The 19,510-nt window shown below is 51.9% G+C and overlaps 1 protein-coding gene across 10 annotated transcripts in view; it reads left to right on the top strand.

Moving 5' to 3' along the window:
• Positions 1–19,510, top strand: part of Jakmip1 (janus kinase and microtubule interacting protein 1) — a 109,086-nt gene that overhangs the window by 44,143 nt on the left and 45,433 nt on the right. For all 10 annotated transcript variants that reach the window (XM_063230195.1, XM_063230194.1, XM_063230193.1 and 7 more), the window contains 2 exons: positions 4,025–4,289; positions 9,717–10,211. In XM_063230195.1, coding sequence (XP_063086265.1) covers positions 4,161–4,289; positions 9,717–10,211 — 624 coding nt within the window. In that variant the 5' untranslated portion in view covers positions 4,025–4,160. The remainder of the gene's footprint in view (positions 1–4,024; positions 4,290–9,716; positions 10,212–19,510) is intronic.

Raw genomic sequence — 19,510 nt, 5'->3', positions numbered from 1 at the left:
GTGAAGGCCTGGAGGAGGCAGGGTGCAGGCGGAACCGTGGCTCTTGCTTGGAGCCTCAGCTTCCTCCTCTCTAAAATGGGCTTGCCAGCCAGATTCCACGAGCTCCTCCTTGAGAGTCAGTTCAGAGCTCTGTTCAGCGGCGTGGCCAGTGATGGGGAGCGACACCCTCAGACACTGCTGTTCTGGTTCCTGAGGATTCCGGAGCTTTCTGTGTTGTCCACGCCTTGCTGCCTTGAGGGCTACTGTTGGCCAGCCCAAGTGGAGAGGGAGGGTCTTGTTTATTTATTTATTCATTCACTTATTCATTCTGGGTTAGCTGTTTCCTGGAATTCTAGATGCTTCCTTTTTTTTGTTTCTGAGATGGTCTTGCTATGTAGTTCAGACTGCACTTCAATTCACTGTGGAGCCCAGGCGGCCTCAAACTTGTGACCATCCTCCTGCCTCAGCCTCCCCAGTGCTGGGAGTGTAGGCGTGTGCCACTGTGCCTGGCTTAGTTTGGGTCGTGGCTGCTGTTTGTCTCACATGCAAACTGAGGAGATCAGCCTCCTAGGGCCTGGACAGCAGTAAACAGACGGCCCTTTCCACCCTTTGCTAGCTCTTGGCACATTCTAGCAGCCCCCTGGTCAGGGTACCCTCCCCTCATTGCTGCTCCCAGAGGGAGCTGTTCTCACCAGATGCTAAGATGGGAATTTATGGTCATGGGGTTGGACAGTCCGCCCGGGATGCAGTGAGGTACCAGGCACTGTGTACTGTCTTGGGGTGCCTCTGTTTCTTCATTCCCCAGCCTCCAGGCAGGGTGCTGAGCGCCCATTTGAAGATGTAAGAGCTCCTGCGAGAGCCAGCCATCCTGCTGGACTTGGGGTTTGGGCTCCAGGAGGTTTCAGTCCAAGTCCAAGCTGGCTGTGTCTCTCCGAGCGCCATTTTCCTGTGTATGAAATAGGCAGCAGATGGCTTCTGGGGCACTGGGTGGCTGGGGAGTTGTGAGCTGGGCTTGGTGGTGGCTCGTGCAGTTGGTTTATCCACCCTGGAGACATTGAGCGTGGGCTTCGGGCTGGACACAGAGAGAGGAGTCAGAGTGCTGGTCTCCCAGGGTGACAGCACTGGGCCTGGCAGCCTTGACACGGGTCACTCTGGTTGTTCCTTCCAGCTCTGCCGTGTACCCTTCCCACTTAAATGCAGGTGCTTTTCTGAAATTTGCATGCCTTCCTGTAAGGACAAAACAAAGTACATTGTTTTCTTTCAAAAGCAGTAATAAAAATTTATAATTAGGTATATCTGGAAGAGGATAAAGAAGCAAATTAGTGTCACCTAAGGACTGTCATTAACCTTTTGTGCCCCCAGAGGACAGGGCCTGGCACAGAGCTGGGGCTCTGGGAATAGTTGTGACTTAGTAAAAAGAATGCACAAATGTGTGATGAAAAAATCGAGCTCATGAGTGATGTCTGGCCTTGCATGTCACCCTTCTCTTGATGTTCACCTGTCCCCCTGTGGTGTTTGTCATGAGGGCGCTGACATAATTAACATCATCTATCCCTTGGGCTGAGCCTTGTGCCATCGGGACAAACACCAGGTTGGTGTCAGAGACTGCGCCGTGTCCCTGATCAGTGCCTGGAAGTGGCCACGGATGGGAACAGGAAGGGACAAACTGCACCTTGCGTGATGCACGCCTGTAATTCCAGCACTCAGGAGGTTGAGGCAGGAAGATCGCTGTGAGTTTGAGGCCAGCCTGGACTCACAGTGAGTTCAAGTCCAGCCTAAACTACATAGTGAGGCTCTGTCTCAAAAACAAACAAACAAACAGACAAAAAAACAAAACAAAACAAAAATAACAATCAGGAGGTGGGGGGCCGAACTTGCACCTTCAGAGTAGAGTACTTCCTGCTCAGGTCGGAGAGGGGAGCCAGTTTCCGAGAACTACTGCAGATAGAAAACAGCCCGGGGAGAGGAGCCGGGACTGAATTATGCATGAAGCTGTAAGAAAGCAGATCAGAGCAAAGGGATCCCGTGTTTAGCCGAGGACAGGCTGTGCCTTCCTGCAATCCATCAGTGGTGATGCCGTGACCCTGGCTAATCCTTCCTAGGGTGGTGGAAGCTCTGCACTCTGCTCAAGAGGAGTGTGACTGACTAGATGTGGGGTACACACCTGTAATCCCAGCTACTCAGGAAGCTGAGGCAGGAGGATCAAAATTTCCAGGCAGAGTTGAGCAACTTAGGCAAGGTCTCAAAAAATTAAAGGTTGGGGATGCAGCTCGGGGATGGAACGCCTGCCCCACCTGCAGGAGGCCCTCAGTTCCCTATGCAGTACCACAGGGCCCTTGAATGGAGGGTTGTGCTGACTGCCCCTCACGGACACCCCGCATCCTCCTGCCAGCACGTGTGCTGCACTTCCTGTCTGCCTGCAGGCTGAGGCCCCACAGCTCCAAGGAAGCAGCAGCCCGGGAGTCGTGCCCGTCGGAGTCTCAGGAGCAGCCTCTGCAGCCTCCTCCTCTTTATTTATCTGTGAGCTTCATGTTTGTGGTGCTCCGTGCCAGCTTCTCCCTGCTGCTGCAAGGCTGCTGTCTCTCATTCTCATTGCATTTCTTCCCCAGGCCATCAAGGACTGGTGCCACCCTTGCCGAGCTGTGTGGCTCTAGGCAGCATACTCGATTGGCTCTGAACTTGTGAGGTCCCATTTGCAAGGGTCTCATGTCTAAATGAGCTCTTTGGCCATGTCCTAGGTAACAGGGTCGTGCTGGAGGAGTTAGCATGGAGGGCATCCTCATGACTGTCCCCTTGGCCCTCAGTTATCCCTCGCTCAGGTGTCTGGGTGCTGCTTACGTGTTGGACGCAGTGTTAGGCCCAAAGACACTGGATCCAGGTGGACCCAGGTCTCGAGTGCTTAGAGCTTAGACCCTAAAGTAGAGGAAGCAGGCAGGAAGTCAGTGAGCTGCAGCCTCACGGGAAACAGCAGTGAGGCCCGGTGTGGGGGAGGGGGGAGGAAGAGGAGAGGAGAATGAGGGAGAAGGGTTGAGGGAAGGGGAGGAAGGGGAGCAGCTGTGGTTCTGTGGGGCCTGGAGGTGAGGTCCAGCCCTCACTGTCCACTTTGGGCTGTGGACATTGGTCAGGTTCCTAGCTTCCTTCTTTTGAGCTGTGTGATGTGGCTGGCACTCAGCCTGTGTGGGCCTCAGTTTCCTTATATGTCACCTTGGTGACCTCATCTACCTTGTAGGGGAAAATCACTTGCCTTACGAGATCTAAACCTATGCTTCTCGCAGAGTGGCCTTCACGATAGGGCAGAATCACGAGAGATGCTCATGGAGGCCGAGAATGGCTATGAGCAAACGTTATTAGCTGGTGAACGGTGGTCAGCAGTCACCTAAGGCACTGGCCCTAAGGCTTGGTTCTCCATGATTTTTATACATTTACAAAAAAAAAAAAAAAATCCCTTGTAACCATAGCAACCTCTGTCTTTACTTAGAATTTTGCAGGAGTACCATAAGGTCTTTCTTAAACAAATGGGTCGTTAAGCAGGATGGGGGCAGCGGTCAGCATGTCTGTTGTTTGATGTAAATGTTTTCCCCTCCCTTCATGGCTAACTGGGAGAGGGTTTTGAGGATTGAGTTCATTCAAAGGTTAACAACAAACTAAAAAACAAAGTCCTAAAACAAAGATGGAGTCACTTCTGCTTTGTCACTCAGACCCTGCTCCAGAACTGCGGGGAGCGCAGGGTGGGACCCAGATTCCCTGTACCCCTGCCTCCTGCTTCACACCTCAGGTGAGGCCTGGAAGCTGCCTTCTGGAACAGGAGTCAAGCGTTTCCTGCAGTTTGTGGAGCCGGGATTATCTCATCCTTAGGGACACGAGGGCACAGTGAAAAGCACCTAACAGCCTCTGGGCGATGGTGATGTAGCCTAGGGGCATCGCCAGATCTCTGACCTGGGAAGAAGGGTGTCCTCTGGAGGCGCCAATGCTGGCTCTGGGGTGTCCCAGGACAGAAGGATACCAGCGCGTCCCTCTCTGCTAACTCGGTTTCCCTCGCCCCCAGGATCCCAAGTGATGGTGGTGTACGTGGAGGACAGGCTGAACCCTGCACAGCTGCTTAGCACGGCAGAGCTGCTGGCCGCACCTGCCGGAGGGCGGGCGTGAACCTCAGGACCTGGACGTCTAACCCCAGAGGAAACATGTCTAAGAAAGGACGGAGCAAGGGCGAGAAGCCCGAAATGGAGACAGACCCGGTGCAGATGGCCAACGAGGAGCTGCGGGCCAAGCTGACCAACATTCAGATTGAGTTCCAGCAGGAGAAGAGCAAGGTGGGTTGCATGGCCCCGTCTCTCTCCGTGAAGGCTTGGCTGTGGTCGCAGGGGGATGGTTGTGTCCTGGGTACGTGTGGAGGGTGTGCTCCCGTCTGGGGTGTACTGGGCAGCCCTTTTCTAGTGGTCCACAGAAGTGGACTGCACCTGGGTCAGGTTGCAGAAGTGTAAGACGGGAGTCGTAGGCATCCCCTGCCAGGCTCTGGATAGGGCGTGGCACTGTGGAGAGGACCTAGGACAGGCCTGCTCTGTCCCATGAGCTGTTTGCCCCTGAGAGGCCAGGTGTGAGCTCCAGAGCCAGGGAGGGCAGTGCTGCCCAGCTGGTGGCCTGCTACTGGAGTACAGTTAAGGCACAGGCTGTGTGATGTATATTCTATTCCCGGAGAGAAGCCCAGACCTGATCCTGCAGACCTGGTGCATACCTCAGTGGACACAGTGAAAAGCTCGTTGGCATCTGGTGTCCTTGGCTGCCACTGTCCTCTTCGTTGGTGTGGCTCTGCCTCAGGTGGGACTGAGAGTAGCACTAGCCTGAGATCTGTCACCACAGAAAGAGGTGGGACTTGGGCCTGCGCCTGGGTGGTGTGAGTAATAGAGGCCCCGGCCCAGCTGGGGAGGGACACTTGGGCCTCTGAAGTGCCCTTGGGCCCTGCCATGGCACCAGAGCCTCAGGGAGCCCTGTCCTGTTGAGTGCTGGGACTGAAGCCCAGCTGAGTGTCTGAGTGGGGTCCTGGCAGATGAGGGGCCTAGGCCTTGGCCTTGGCTCTGGCCCCAGGTCAGGACACCTGCTGAAAGGGCAGAGGCTGTGTGTGACCCTAGGCTGCGCCAGGAGGCCGCTTCTGGAGCTCAGGGCAGAGTGCACCTACCACTTGGCGCTTGTGATTCCCGCTTGGGCAGCCGCCTCTTCCAGCTGAGGCTGCCAGTGATGGCACAGTCCACAGCCTTCCTGGTTAGGAGGCTGCACCTGCCAGCGTCCTCAGGGCAGAGGCTGAGTGTCTCGGAGGTCTGACCCGGAAGTAGCAACAGCAGTGGTTATGGGGGAGGCCGCGTGCCGGTGTCATGTCAGGCCCTGTGCCACCCCACCGCCTACCCTCAGAGCCACAAGTGACCCATGGCCCAGTTTCCCCATCTGTTACGTGTCTGCCCCCTGGGTCCTTGAGGAATGAGTAAGACAGACACCCAGGGCCTGGGAGTTGTGGTTCAGCACACACAGTGGCCAGCACAGGGCTGGTGGTGTTGCTGGGTAGACACAGGCCCGTGGGAGGCACCATCCTCGGGCCACTTTTCTGCCCTGGACGCATGGCAGTTTCCACATGTGGGTGTGCTGGACAGCCACTCTGTCCATCCGGTGCCTCCATGCCTGCTCCATGGGGCTTTACCTGTCTGGCCACCAGGAGAATTTCTGTGTTCCAAGCCTTTAGCACTGTGCTTGCATTCTGGTCTGAAAAACATAAATATAAACTTTACGGCTGCACTTAAATGTTATCTTTACTTTGGTTTCGTACTGTCAGTGTCAGGTTTACAGTGCTGTTATTTTAGCAAAAGATCCTGGTTACATTGTAGGGTGAGGACATGTAGACGTATTCAGTGACTGACTTATCCATCTGTCCAGCAAGCCCCCTGCGTGCATGCTGCAGGCTGTGGTGTGTGTTTGGAGTGACTCAGAATCAGCCTGTACCACAGGCAGGGCGAGGCAGAGACCACGTCCCACAGTACCTGGCACTCTGCATCCCGGCTTACGGCAGATGTGTGGAAAAAGCCACGGAGCAAACCCTGTTTGCTGGCTGGAATGGGGTGGGGGCATTCACACTGCCCCATGTGCCCAGCGGTGCCCAGCCCAGCCATGGGCATCCTGTGTGTCAGTCAGTGGTGGGCAGAGCTCCCAGCCTGGAGAGACCCACAGGCCAGTGGGTGGCTGCCTGCTGGACCCAGGCTGCCCAGGTTTCAGCTACTACCCACCACCAACCACTGAGTCATTGCTTCCTGCTGTGACCAGCCACACTGACCACTGACCTGGGGCTGCAGAAAGGTGTGGGCCTTGTCCTGTCTTCAGGGCAGCTGGCATCAGTGCATGGGGCAGGAGGGTGGGCATTTGGGTGCCATCTGAGTGGAGCCCCAAGAGGTAGCACAGACCTATTTGGGACTAAGAGAGGTTTCCCCCTCCCCACACTGAAGTTGGAGGGAGGGAGGGGCAGGAGTGCCTCGGCAGGGGATGGGCCCCTTGCAGCTGGACCTGATCATGATGGTGGGCACTGTCCAGCCCAACCTCACTGTCCCTGTGCCCTTGGTGCCCCGTGTTTACAGCTCTGTCGGGCCGGCCATCCCTCTGTGCTTCCCGAAGCTCGGTCTACACCAGTTCCTGAGCGTCTGCCATGTGCCTGCTTTAGTCCAGAAGCCCAGTGCTCCTTCTGGAGCACATGTGTGTGTGAGGTGAATGTCGAGATTCACACACATTCAATCAATCCTGAACACATGTGGGGAAATGGAAGTGAGAGAAGGGCATGGAAGTGCCCTGTGGAAAGTCCAGGGCTGGGGCAGGTGCTCCTGGGTGGGGTGGCTGAGCTGGGTGGGCACAGGGGTCAGGGCATCCAGAGGTACCTGGTGTTAAGAGCGGGGCAGTCAGGGCCTGGCTAGAACATCAATCAGAGAGCCATGAAGGTCAGTCCTATGGCCAGGGGAGGACTGGGGAGGACTGGGGCCTGTCCTCAGTACTGAGAGGCTCTTGTTTTTTTGTTTTTTTCTTATGTTTTGGTGTGTATTCAATTCTATTTTATGTCATTGTAGACTCACAGCACTTCATTCTGACACTTCTTGGTTAATTTTCTCTCACTGCTGTGACAAAACATTCAACACCTAACATGAAGGAAGGAAAGATTTATTTAGCTCACTGTTTGTGGAGGCTTCAGTCCATAATCAGCTGGCTCCAAGGCAGGGTGGCGTGGCACAGGGGCAACAGTTCAAGGCAGTAGAAGCCAGCAACAGCAGCCAGGGCAAATGGTGGGAGAACAAGCCTCTTTTCCTCCCTTAGATTGTGCACAGGCCACCTCGGCCCCCCAGGGCAGATGTAGCACTCACCCCACCTCTGTGCCCTCCTCTTGCACAGGCTGGGGTTATTAACAAAGTAAGGACCCTGGCTCCCTGCTAGGGCTCTTCGTTAAACTTCTAGACTCAAATTTTCACAGTGTGTCAGCTGTAACTCTTGGGCTGTTGGGGCTTCAGCTACACAGAGCTGATCCATTGGCACTGGTGTTCCTGTGACTCCATCACTGCAGAGGTTTTGCTGTGTTTTTATTTTTTATTTGCTTTTCCATGGTATTCATCTTCTGTATGCCCTGCCCCAGTTTTGGGCCCAGTGTTTCTCAGAGAAGTTGGTTCTTCTTATGGGAGAATGGTGTTTAGAAACCAAGGTGGGGATGCTGGCGTGCTCAGTGCTGACGGGGTATAGTGCTTCTCAGCCTTTCCGTGATGAGGGGGCCAGGAGCATGTGCAACTACCTGTGTGCTGACACATATCTGTGCATGGCTGTCTGTGTGATACCTGTGTCTGTGTGACATTACACGTGACGTCCCCCTGAGGTCCCCTACACTAATGCATGGCGGCTGAGTCATTCTGGCCCTTCACCTCGGAGCCTCCGCGGCAGCAGTGAGGGGCCAGAATCCCCACCCTCCCGACATCCTTCCCTCCTTCCCTCTGCTTTCCCAGTTGTTCAGCTGTGTATAGTGTTTCCTGAAGAGCTGTGCTGTACCCCATGGGACTCAGGGGACTTGGGGTGATGGAGGTGTGTGACACATCCCTGCCCCACACACCTGCGTTACCCAGCTCGTCCGCTGACACCCTATGCCCTGCCCTGGAGGCCTGTTCCGCCCTCTGCCCTGCCCCAGACCCATTCTGGGCTGCCTGGAACACCCCGTGCTCACCTGTCCACCCCTTACTCTCCACCATCCTGTGACTCGAGCCTGGGCGTGCTCACCCCTGGCATACATACTCCGGACCACACAACAGACCTCTGGGTGTCACTCTGTAACCTTCCCCTTCCCTGCTGGCAGATCTGAGGTGTGAAGGACAAGCCAGCAGGATGGGCTCCTCTTGCAGTCTGAGCTCAGTCTGGTGCAGAATGCGGGTGCTTCAGGGTCTTCTCCTGAGAGCCTCAGCTGACCACAGCAGGCCCACTCACTCCGGTACTCAGTCCACTAATATGAATGCTAACTTCACCTAAGCTCCCACGTATCCACGCAGCAGCACTCAGTGTTGTAACTGACCAGATGCTTGGCAGCTTGGCCTGACCAGGCTGACGTGGAAAGTGAACCATCTCAGCGTTTCAGTGATTGATTTGCCAGGGAATGCGGCTCTGTGATCCAGTGGGCCCGTTCCTTCTGACCTCTGTCACTGTCCACACTGAGCAGAGAGGTTAGGACCACATGGCCTCTTTGAGAGGTGTGTTGTCCCTGACTCGGGAATCATGTAAACACCTAAGCGTCCTGGCTTCCTGACACTAAACCTACCAGGAGAAGACCATTTCAGCTCTGAGTGAGGTGGGCTGGGGTGGCTGTTCGCCTTGCTTGATCTAAGGAGATGCTGACCTGTCTCATGTGCTTGCTTCGCGGCTTTGCTGCTTTTCCTGCTGTTCTGAGGGAGGATTCACCCATGCCTAGGTGTTGTACAACTCCCCTAAGGTGAATGGTCCCGCAGTCAGCAGATGTGGTGTGGTCTGGGATCGGTGTCCTTCTCCGCTGAAGTAGATGGTCGTCTGGAGGTTGCTGGCTGCAGTTCTGTGAGGCCTGTTGTCGCATGGAGCAGACATGGGCTGTGAAGGGCCCTGAGGGACTTGAGTACTGTGTGGCATTTGAAGTGAAAAACTCCGGGGAAGTGTTTCAGGATATTTTAAGGAAGCATCCCATGGCATGTTTACAAACAACACTAAATTGTTTGCTGATGAGATGTACAGACTCAGGCTGTCTGGTGGCCTGACACTTGCAGAGCATCGGCCCTGGAGCCACGGGCCTCAGTGCAGGGCTTGGTGGGGGAAGTCTCCCTTCCTCCCTCCTGGCCACCTGCACCTGCCCTGTGTTCTCCCAGGCTGCAGCCACACGTACAGGGCGCTGGAAATGCACTTCTAGTTCAGAACCTGCCCGGTGTTGGTAAGAGAGGGTTTCTGCAGTGTGTTTTGTGATTGGCACACAGTCCTTTCTTGTTCCTTTGGAACTGAGTGGCATACAGGGCTGGACTCCCCAATATTCTTAGGGTGTTGCCGCCTCCAGGGAAAGTCTTTAGGAGGGAGGGGGCCAGGGCACTAAGGAGCACTCAGGACTGTCAGGGTGACTCGGGAGAGCGTGAGTGTGGGGTCTGGGGCCTCAGGGCACAGAGAAGCGCAGGACCTGGTGCCCCTCCCGGCCCACAGCTGACCCTGACCGCCTTGCACTCCTGTTGCAGGTGGGCAAGCTGCGTGAGCGGCTGCAGGAGGCCAAGCTGGAGCGCGAGCAGGAGCAGCGGCGGCACACGGCTTACATCTCGGAGCTCAAGGCCAAACTGCACGAGGAGAAAACCAAGGAGCTGCAGGCGCTGCGTGAGGCTCTCATCCGGCAGCACGAGCAGGAGGCGGCGCGCACCGCCAAGATCAGGGAGGGTGAGCTGCAGCGGCTGCAGGCCACGCTGAACGTGCTACGGGATGGCGCGGCCGACAAAGTCAAGCCTGCGCTGCTGGCTGAGGCACGAGAGGAGGCGCGCAGGACCTTTGAGGGCGAGCGCCTGCGCCTGCAGCAGGACATCCTGGAGCTCAAGGCAGCGCGCAAGCAGGCCGAGGAGGCGCTCAGCAACTGCATGCAGGCCGACAAGGCCAAGGCCGCTGACCTGCGCGCTGCCTACCAGGCTCACCAGGATGAGGTGCATCGCATCAAGCGCGAGTGTGAGCGTGACATCCGCAGGCTGGTACGTGCCCCCGACCCCCTCACCCACACCTCCTGACACTACCCGTGTTGCACAGATCTTTCCCTTCCGGCTCTTGCCAAAGTGCACACGCTCAGTTGGTGCAAGATTCTGTGGTCCCAAAATGCTCCCGGTGCTGTTCCAGGCCCTGGGGTTCCAGCGAAGTCCTCCCCACCAGAGCACGGTAAGGAGGTGTTGAGGTGGCCACAGGTCTCCCCTCACCTGGTGTGTGGACACAGGTGGCTCAGAGTAGTGATCTCTTCTGCAAAGTGAGGCTGATGAGTAACTGGGCAGGGCTGTGTTAAGACAGGGCTGCACGACAGGATTGGTGTGCTAGGTGCGTCTTCATTCATTGGCTTAATCTAGGAGCAGACTCCTGCCTGCAGATAAGACCTGGTAAGTAGGTCACCAGGGTGGCCAACCGTGCTGCTGCGACATGCAGGGAGACATCACTGGCAAACGCTTTCAGAGATGCTGAGGAGCTGGGAAGCTGTGAGGGCTGGATGCACCAAAACTCGCCAGGGCAAGGGAAGGAGCTCCTTCTGGGGGCCATGCCCAGTCCCATCCACACTCCTGGGACATTCTGGGTCTGGGTGGAGTGGAGCATGGAGCTCCCCAGGCTGGTCCTCCACTGCATGTTGAGAAAGAAGTAGGACTTTTTGCTATCTCTGAAGGGTGACATGAAAGAACTCGCTCCATGGAACGTTCTCTGAGTTCTGGGCTGATGCGAGAGGCCTGTGTGCCCCTTCAGGGAGGCCGGAGTGCCATTATCCACAGTCTCACTGGGTGTAGGAAGCACTGTTCCATTGAGGATGGAGGCCTGCGGCAGGCACAGGGCCGACCCAGCCTGGTGTAGGAGGCTGAGATTCATGGGGTGGAAGAAGCAGTGATGTTTACTAGAGAGATTTGTTTACTTATTTATTTGTGCTGGGTATTAAACCTAGGGCCTCGTGTGCCTGGGCAGGCACCAAGGCACCATTTTGTATTTTGAGACCAAAATACAAAATACAAAATACTACTCTGTTGCCTAGGATGGTCTTGAACTTCTAGTCTTCCTGCCTCGGCCTTCCAAGTAGCTGGCATGAATAGCATGACCATGCCCCTGTGACATGAGCTGTATCTTGGTGAAGACAGGGCTAGACAGAGCATCAATGGACAAGAAAAGATACCTTATACAAACATTAACCAGAAGTGAAGCTGGTCTGGCTATATCAAAGACTTAGAACAAAAAATAGTCCTAAAGATTAATAGGGACAATTTTTAATAATAGTGTCACTAGGAATGTATCTAGTAACAAAACAATATACAAGAAAAACTCAAAACTAAAAGGGTCGACAGATAGATCTACAGTTATACTTGAAGATAAAGAACACAGAGATAGAAAATAATGGTCTGAAAGATCTGAATGTGATTAACCAAGTCAGACTAAACTGTGCTCCAGCCAGCAGTAGGACACTGTCCTTCTCGATGGGACAGACACACTTTTTATTAAACCAGCTGCATTTCAAAAGTTGTGAGCTGTCAGTCAGCCCACAGAGCACAAATATATTTTAGACAAAAGAAGAAATGCTGGGAATCAAATGTCTGAGCTTCCATCTAAAGAAGAAAAAGAATAGCCAGTTAAACTCCCAGAAGACAAAAGGAAGGAAATCATAAAGTTTCGGAAATCATAGAAATAAAATTAATACAGAAAATCAACAAATTAAAAAATTAATTAAATTGTTAAGTTGACGTAGTCCTGCAATACTGACAAACATAAAACCCAACTGATTCACCAAAGTAATGTAAAAAGGGAAGTAACACAACTCCCATAGATGTGCAAAATATTTTAGCAGCATGCGAAGGTAAACTTCAAGTGAAACTTAGATAAAATGGATGTATTCCTTGAATAAGCACAACCTAATTGAAACTGACACAAGAAGATAGAGAAAACCTAAGCAATCCTGTGACTGTTAAAGAATTAAGTCTGCAGTTAATCTTTTTTCCATACAAAAGCCCAGACTTAGATGACTTCACAAGCAAATTCTTCTGAGTATATAAGGAATAAAACTAATTCCAATCATCAGTGGAAACATATTTGAGCTTATTTATAAAGCCAGCACGGCTTTGATACCAAAACCAGTGATATTATTGAAGAAGAAAATTTGGTGGTTCTCACCTATAAAAATAGAAGAATAGTAATAAGGTGTTAACAGATCAAATCTAGCAATGTGTAGAAAGGCTAGTCATTATCAAGTTGAATATACTCAAGAAATGCAAAGATTGATTTAATATTCTAAAATCAGTGAATATAATTCAATGTAGTAATACAATAAAGGAGAAAAAACTAATATGATCATTTTCACAGATGCAGAAGAAGCATTTGATGAAATGCAGCTTCATGATGTAAACTCCCAACAAATCAGGAATGTAAAGGAATTTCGCTAATCTGAATGTATTGTTCTGTCAAAAAGCAAACGTACATAAAGATGAAATGTTTAACGTTTTACACTTAGGTTCAGGGCCCAGCTATAATGGCCATTATTACTCCTCCTGTTCAATATTTCACAGGCTAGGACCTCAAATAAAAAAGACCATAAGAGAAACAAGAGTTTTACAGACTGCAGTAAAGGGAGACCTAATTATTTAGCTGCTTACTGTGGTGACCGTGATGTGGAAAGTCCACGGGCCTGGCTTAGGCTGTCCCTGCTGCAATGACAAAGTACTAGGCAGCGCAATTTGAAAATAACTGGAGTTTATTTTTCATAGTTCTAATGGTGGAGAAGCCCAAGACTGGCATTAGCAGGTTGTATCTGGTGAAGGCCTGGCCGTGCTCCCAAAGATCACCTTGAATGCTGTGCCCGTAGGTGGCTGGAGGGAAGGGAGGGGCAGACAGCAACCCCACACCTCTTGTATAAGGTCACTAACTGAACCACTTCCTAGGGGCCCCCATTGGTAACACCACACTGGCAGTTAAATTACAGTGAGTGAATTTTGGTGGAACACATGCAGACCGTGAAAGGGCAGTACAAACTATTAGAATTAAAAATGCAAACTTAGAATTTCAAATTATTAAAGTGTCTAGATACAAAGTAAATACAGGAAAGTAAATTTGTTTCTATAGATGAGCAGTGAACAACTATAAAATGAAAAATTTAAAAATAAAGCACCAGAAAAATTAAATGCCTAGGATAAATCTAATGAAAGGTAAAAAGTATTGCTGGAAAAGATTAAAGGAGACCTAAATAAATGGAAAGAGATACCGCTTCCATGATTAGAACACAGCATACGTAAGTTTTTCCACAGTCGTATAGATTTGTGATGGGCCACTGCGGTGCTCGACTGGATTCATTAAGAGGTGGAGGTGGGGCCTAGTGATCCGTCCCAGAGTCTTCAAGGATGCAAACATCCAAATCGGAGACTAACGGAAAAAGTACAGAGGTGAGAACAGAGGTAAGGAAGCTGAGACTGAAGAAATAATAAAAGAGATCAATAAATCAAAGTATTGGTTCTTTGAAAGTACGGTACCGAGGGATGGGGAGATGGGGGCAGAGGGATAGAGAGGAGCAAGGTGTCACTGGGTGCCACTTCCCCCGAGGTGAATGTGTTTACTGTGTGCTGTAAAAATGAACTAATTAAAAGTTTTGAGGAAAAAAAAGGAATTTCAATGACTTGGAATCTCAGTCTGGAAGAGGGAAAAATTGGAGGCCTCCTACGACATGGACCAGCTCTGGCCGCAGTGCTGCGGCAGAGGGGGCAGTGGGACTGAAGGACAGGCAGGCCAAGGGAACAGAGAGTCCCAGGACAGACCTGTGTGCCTGGATCTGACCCGGGCTCCAGGAGGGGGAGGGTGTCACAGGTCAGCTGGAAAGGGGTGGGCTCCGAGAACAGCGTGGGGAGAGCTGGGGGTCGGCAGGGAAGAAAGGAAAGAACACGAGGGTGCTGGCCCTGTGGCGTGCGGTCCTCAGAACCTAACTCACAGTGGGCCCCGGACCTTGACGAAGCAAGCAGGGAAGTTACTAGAAGAGAACAGAAGATCACGTCTGTGGTCTTGGGTAGGCAGATGTGTCCCAGCAGGATGCAGATGTGCTGTTCATGTAAGTACACTATCTGTAATCAGGCACCAGTCATCATCCAGAAGGGTTTTACCTGGAGCTTGAAGAATTTCTGCCCACCAAAGGGCACCAGTGAAAGAGAAAAAGGAAACTGCAGACGGGGAGAAGATGTGTGCCAGGAAGAAATTGTGCTCAGGTTATAACAATAACCATAAAATTATTATTATTATTATGTTGTCTTTTTTGAGATGGGGTCTTGCTATGCAGTTCAGGCTGGCCTTGAGCTCACTTTGTAGCCCAGGCTGGTCTTGAACTTGCAACAATCCTCCCACCTCAGCCTCCCGAGTGCTGGGATTACAGGCGTGAGCCACCATGCCTGGCAATAACCATAAAATTATAAGGAAAATAATCCAGCTGAAAAATGGGCAAAAAAGGAGGATACTTTAAATGACTAACAAACCTATGGAAGTTTTCCCAAGCTCACTGATTATCAGGGAAATGCAAATTAAAATTATAATGTTATAATTTATATCCAGTATAATGGCTATTATTTTTTTAAATACCAAAAATTGAGGAGCAGCAGGAACCTTCCCCCCCTACACTGTTTGCTACCAGGATTATTGAGTGGTTAGATTTTCCACTTTGGAAAATGGTTTGGTGGTTTCTTAAAATGTTAAACATGAAATTTCCCAATGACTCAGCAGTTCCACTCGTAGGCACCCACCAAAGACAAGCAAAAACATAAGTCTGTGTCAGGCTTGTGCGTGACAGTCCATAGCAGCATCCGTTATAACCAAGACGTGGGGACACCCTGAGTCTGTCAGACTGGGATCCCTGCAGTGTGTGGGGCTGTACAGTGGGGCGTTATTCAGTGATAAAAAGGAGAATATTGGCACCCGCAGCAGTAGAGGCGTGGGAACAGTGTGCCGGGTGGTAGACATGGAGGGTTGCCCACTGCAGAGGCTATTTAAAGGAATGTCCAGACTGTGAAGTCGTGGGCCAGAAGCTGGAGTGGCTGATGCGGTGCTGGTTGGAGATTAGCTGGAAATGGGCCTGAGGGTCTCACTGGACTGAGGAAAGCGTCCCAAACACACTGTATTGATGGTCACACAGCACAACAAACTAACAGAAACCAGGTAGACCCTGGAACATGTTCTCTGAAAATGCTTAAAATGACACACCCGTGGGTAATCTAGGAAACCTAAGTCGCTTTGATCAGAGTGTAGTTGTGGATCTTGTGTCTGTGTTGGAAAATATTCTTCCTGTTTGTAATAAGAAAGGAAGCTCACAAGCTCCAGGCCGGCTGCATTCCAAAGACTGATTGGTCCCAGAAAGGACCAAGGTGTGGCCCCCGCAGTCCCTTGCAGTGTTCCACGAGTGGCAGTGCTGTGAGATGAAACAGGGAAGAATCAGTCACCTCACGGTGACATACAAGCAGAAGCTGGTGGAAAGAGGGCGATGAGACGCAGACATTCCTGGTAAATGGGAGGTAAGACGGCTCTCAGTGGGCCGCACCGCGGAAGTGCTAAGGGAAGGCCTTAAAGAAAGCCACGCCAGGAAGGAATTTGGTTCTATAGGAAGGGAATGAGAGGCATCAGACCCGAACAAATGAGTTATATATGAGACTGCTTTTCTTTGTTTAAAATGCAAGCGATCGTTTAAAGCAAAATTACATGGGACCGTTAAGGTTTATGGCACACAGAAGCAAAATCTGTGAGACAGCAGCACACGGCAGGGTGAGGTGTTGGCTGTGACAGGAATCGTAGTTGCCCCTCGGGTCACAAACGCTTTCGTTTGGGAACTGTCTGGTTTGCAAAAGCATTTGGCAAAACTCTGTTTCTGTTTGCAAATTCTGCATTGGGTGACACACACGACCATGGCCATCTTTCCTGCACACACGCAGACGTGGTCATCTTTTCCAGTTGTGGAACAAACTGATTTCGTGAACCGAGGCACCACTGTGTTCTCTTCTAAAGTCAGATCTTTTTCCCCCCTCCCCCTAAAGTCAGATCTTACCTGAGGTGCACGACATTAATCCAGGGAGACACAAATCAAGGACAAAAACAGGGCTAGGCTGCAAAACTAACTGAGGAAATAAAACGAGATCCAGAGTACATTGTTTATACTAAAAGAAGGCAGAAAGCAGGGTCAAGAAGAGAAAAAATACCAAGACAAACAAGAAATGGCAAAGTGGTAAAATCTCACAAATCCTATCCACCTCACTTTAAAAAAAAAAAATCCTGGTTTTTATTTTTGAAGAATAAAGACAATGATACAGAATTTGAGAACAAAATAATAGGTTAACAGTGGTTCAAAGTAGTTCAGATTACAGGATATAGACATGAAAAATGATCACTGAAAGCACAAACCATTCTTTTTGATGAACTTACAGAGCTTGGAAGTATAGTTACCTGTTTGTGTGTATATATATATTCTTTTCCCTCCTTTCTTTTCTCCTTTCCCCTACCCCAGTTGTTCCTTCCTTGTGAGCAGTTTTTTTCACTCACACTGGCCATTCGCAGACTGCATTTTCAGGAAGCCGAAGAAGGCCACAGATGATCTTCCATGCTGGATCCAGGAGCATGGATTGCCCCTGGAGCGGGGTACTGAGGAAGCAACTTTTTGGGTGCTGAGAGTCAGGGGTGGGAGGAGGGTACATTATGCTGTGTGCAGAGCGTAGCCAAGCGGGGTCCTCACTTTGCATGTTTCCAGTGACTGGGATCAAATCAAACCTGTCACGGCAGAACTGAGCGGTGCCAGGCCCTTGCTCTGATTTGCATGATTGCTGATCGCAAGGGTCCCCTGCAAAGCCAGCGGTGCCCATGCACAAAGATTCACTGGGCTCACACTTAAGCTTTGCACACTTCCGTAGGTGTGCTTCAGTTAAAAACTTGGATGTTAAAAAAATAACCAGCGTTGCTAGGGTTTTCAGGGCACCAGCAGATAGCATTCAATTACCTTCTGCACCACACTGAGCGATCAAAGAGTAAGACACGTGCCAGTGGAGGGAGAGACAGACGGTAATGTTTCCTGTAAAAGCAGAACTGGCTCTCAGTGCTGGCACTGTCTGGGCTCTGGTGGCTTATTTAGAGACATCTGAACCTGCAGAGCAGGTCAAGGCCCCACCTGAGTCCTGCATCCTCCTGGTCCCTGTGAAGGGGGAGGATGAACACCCTGATGCTGAGGACTTTGAGAGCTTCGCTCCCCTGGATGGAGAAGACCGGCAGGAAGGGGTGGGAGGGCAGAAGTGCCCTCCTGGGACCCAGCCTTGTGCGGTCCTTTTCCCGACAGCACAGACAGACCGTCCTCCTGCAGCCCTGGGGGTTGCGAGGGGCAGACAGCAGCACCAACAAGCGAGGTAAATCAGTTGGCTCAGAAAGAGGCCGGTCTGTAGACCCCTGGTGCAGGTGCTGCTGTGTGGAGAGATCCAATGGAAGCCTAGGCTTGGGTTTTCCCCTCTGTCATCTCGCAGCCCATCTGTCCCTTCAGCCGTGTCACTGCCAGACCAGGGGGTCTAGACGGCAGCAGGCACTGCCAGACCAGGGGGTCTAGACGGCAGCAGGCACCGTGACTTTCTCTAGCTCCACACCTGCTAGTGCTGGTTTCTGGCAGAGGCTGAGGGATGCTGGGTGGTGCTGGGCTGGGCCACTGACCAGCAAGGAGCTTGGCGAGGCCAGGACCTGTGGAGCTGAGAGTGCAGGAGGCCAGTGGAAAGCACAGGGGACCATGTGCACCTGGACACACCTGGAAGACAGGGACTCCTTCCCCACTACACTTGTGCTCCCTCTGATCTAGGCCCCAACTTTATCCCACCAGTGCAAGGGAGCCAGGGAGCTCATTTCATTTAAGTGGCTTTCTCTGGTTCTGCAGAGAGGGCTTTTGTGATTATGGAATATTCCAGAAGCAACCCTGCCCTCCTGCCCTTGGGTCTTAGTGCTCAAAGCCAACATGGTGGCTTCCCCCCGACCCCGGGTCCTCAAGCAAGCAGGGTTCTGGCTTGTCCTGTGGAGGCTGACTGGCCTGACACCAGCTGCCTGATGATGATCCCCAACGTGGTTACTGTTGCCGAGGGGGGATCTATAAAGCTTCCCATTATCCTGGAGATTTTGGAGGGATATGGATGGCCATGTGGCCCTATTTATGCTGGAAGTAGAGTGGGGTTTCCTCGCTGTCTCAGGTCACTGGTCATCGTTAGAGATTCAGCTCTGCTGTGCAGGGTTAAGAGCAGTGCCCAGTGAGCTCTGAAAAGAGTTTCAGGTTGTGGTGCTTCTATCCCAGTGTCTCCAACAGAGGCTTCCACACACGTGGCATGCAGGGGGTTCAAGAAATAAAGACTGCGGGAACAGGTTGGGGAGGTTCTGGAAGCAGCAGGGTAACATCCCTGAGGTAAAAAGAGTTCATCAAATTCATCAGAAAAGCGCTGGCTTCGGAGGCTCATGCTGGGAAGGTGCGGGTGCGGGGCAGTGTGCAGTGTCCTCCTTCCCTGCCTCCAAGTCCTGCGTCTGGCGGGGGCGTGCGTGCCCCTGTGGGGACTCGGAAGTGAACACATGGTGAGGGGTGGGGTTTAACACCCGGGTGAACAGTTGGAATCACAGCACTGTCTTGTGGAGGAGCCAGGCAGAGAATGGGAGCGGAACTCTGTGAGTTGGGGCTAGGATACAGCTCAGCACCATAGTGCCTGCCTGGTAAGGCAAGGTTGTGAGTTCGATCCCCGGTGAAAAGAACTCCTTGTGGGTGCCGGGGTGGGGGGCATGGGAAGTTTGTCTCTTCCGTGTCCTTTTGCATACCCCTCCTTTCTAGTAATGAATGTATTCTCCTGTAACAAGGAGTGAAATTGGTTTTTAGAGAAGCAGAATGGTGTGACAACTCGGGAAAACGCAATGGCACCCCAGGCCCTAGACTCTGGGGCACATGCAGGAGGCGGCAGGTGGAGGGGGTTTCTCTGACCAGTCAGGTGATGGAGGGAGCTCTCTCTGCCCTGCCTCTGCCTTTCTTTCTCCCCACTCCCCATCCCCGACAGCCATAGGAGGGAGACTGGTTTTACAGTTGTCTACGGTGTCTCCCCACCCGCCCCCTGTACCTGGGATCGAACTTGTGATCTCGTGCTTGCCGGGCAGGTGCTGTGCTGCTGAGCTGTACTCTGTTCCTGTGGTATTCCATTGACTGAGCATCTGCTCCAAGCTAAACCTTATGGTGGCAGAAATTCTCAGGGATTTTGTTTTATGCTTTACTTTGTGTCTTTTTTCTTTTTCGGCAGTCATGGAGATT

This window comes from Cavia porcellus, unplaced genomic scaffold, assembly GCF_034190915.1.
Source record: "Cavia porcellus strain 051 isolate PalLab524CR breed Dunkin Hartley unplaced genomic scaffold, mCavPor4.1 scaffold_18, whole genome shotgun sequence".
Taxonomy (NCBI): domain Eukaryota; kingdom Metazoa; phylum Chordata; class Mammalia; order Rodentia; family Caviidae; genus Cavia; species Cavia porcellus.
Note: the sequence above shows the minus strand (reverse complement) of the source record. Positions and strands in the feature narration are given on the sequence as shown.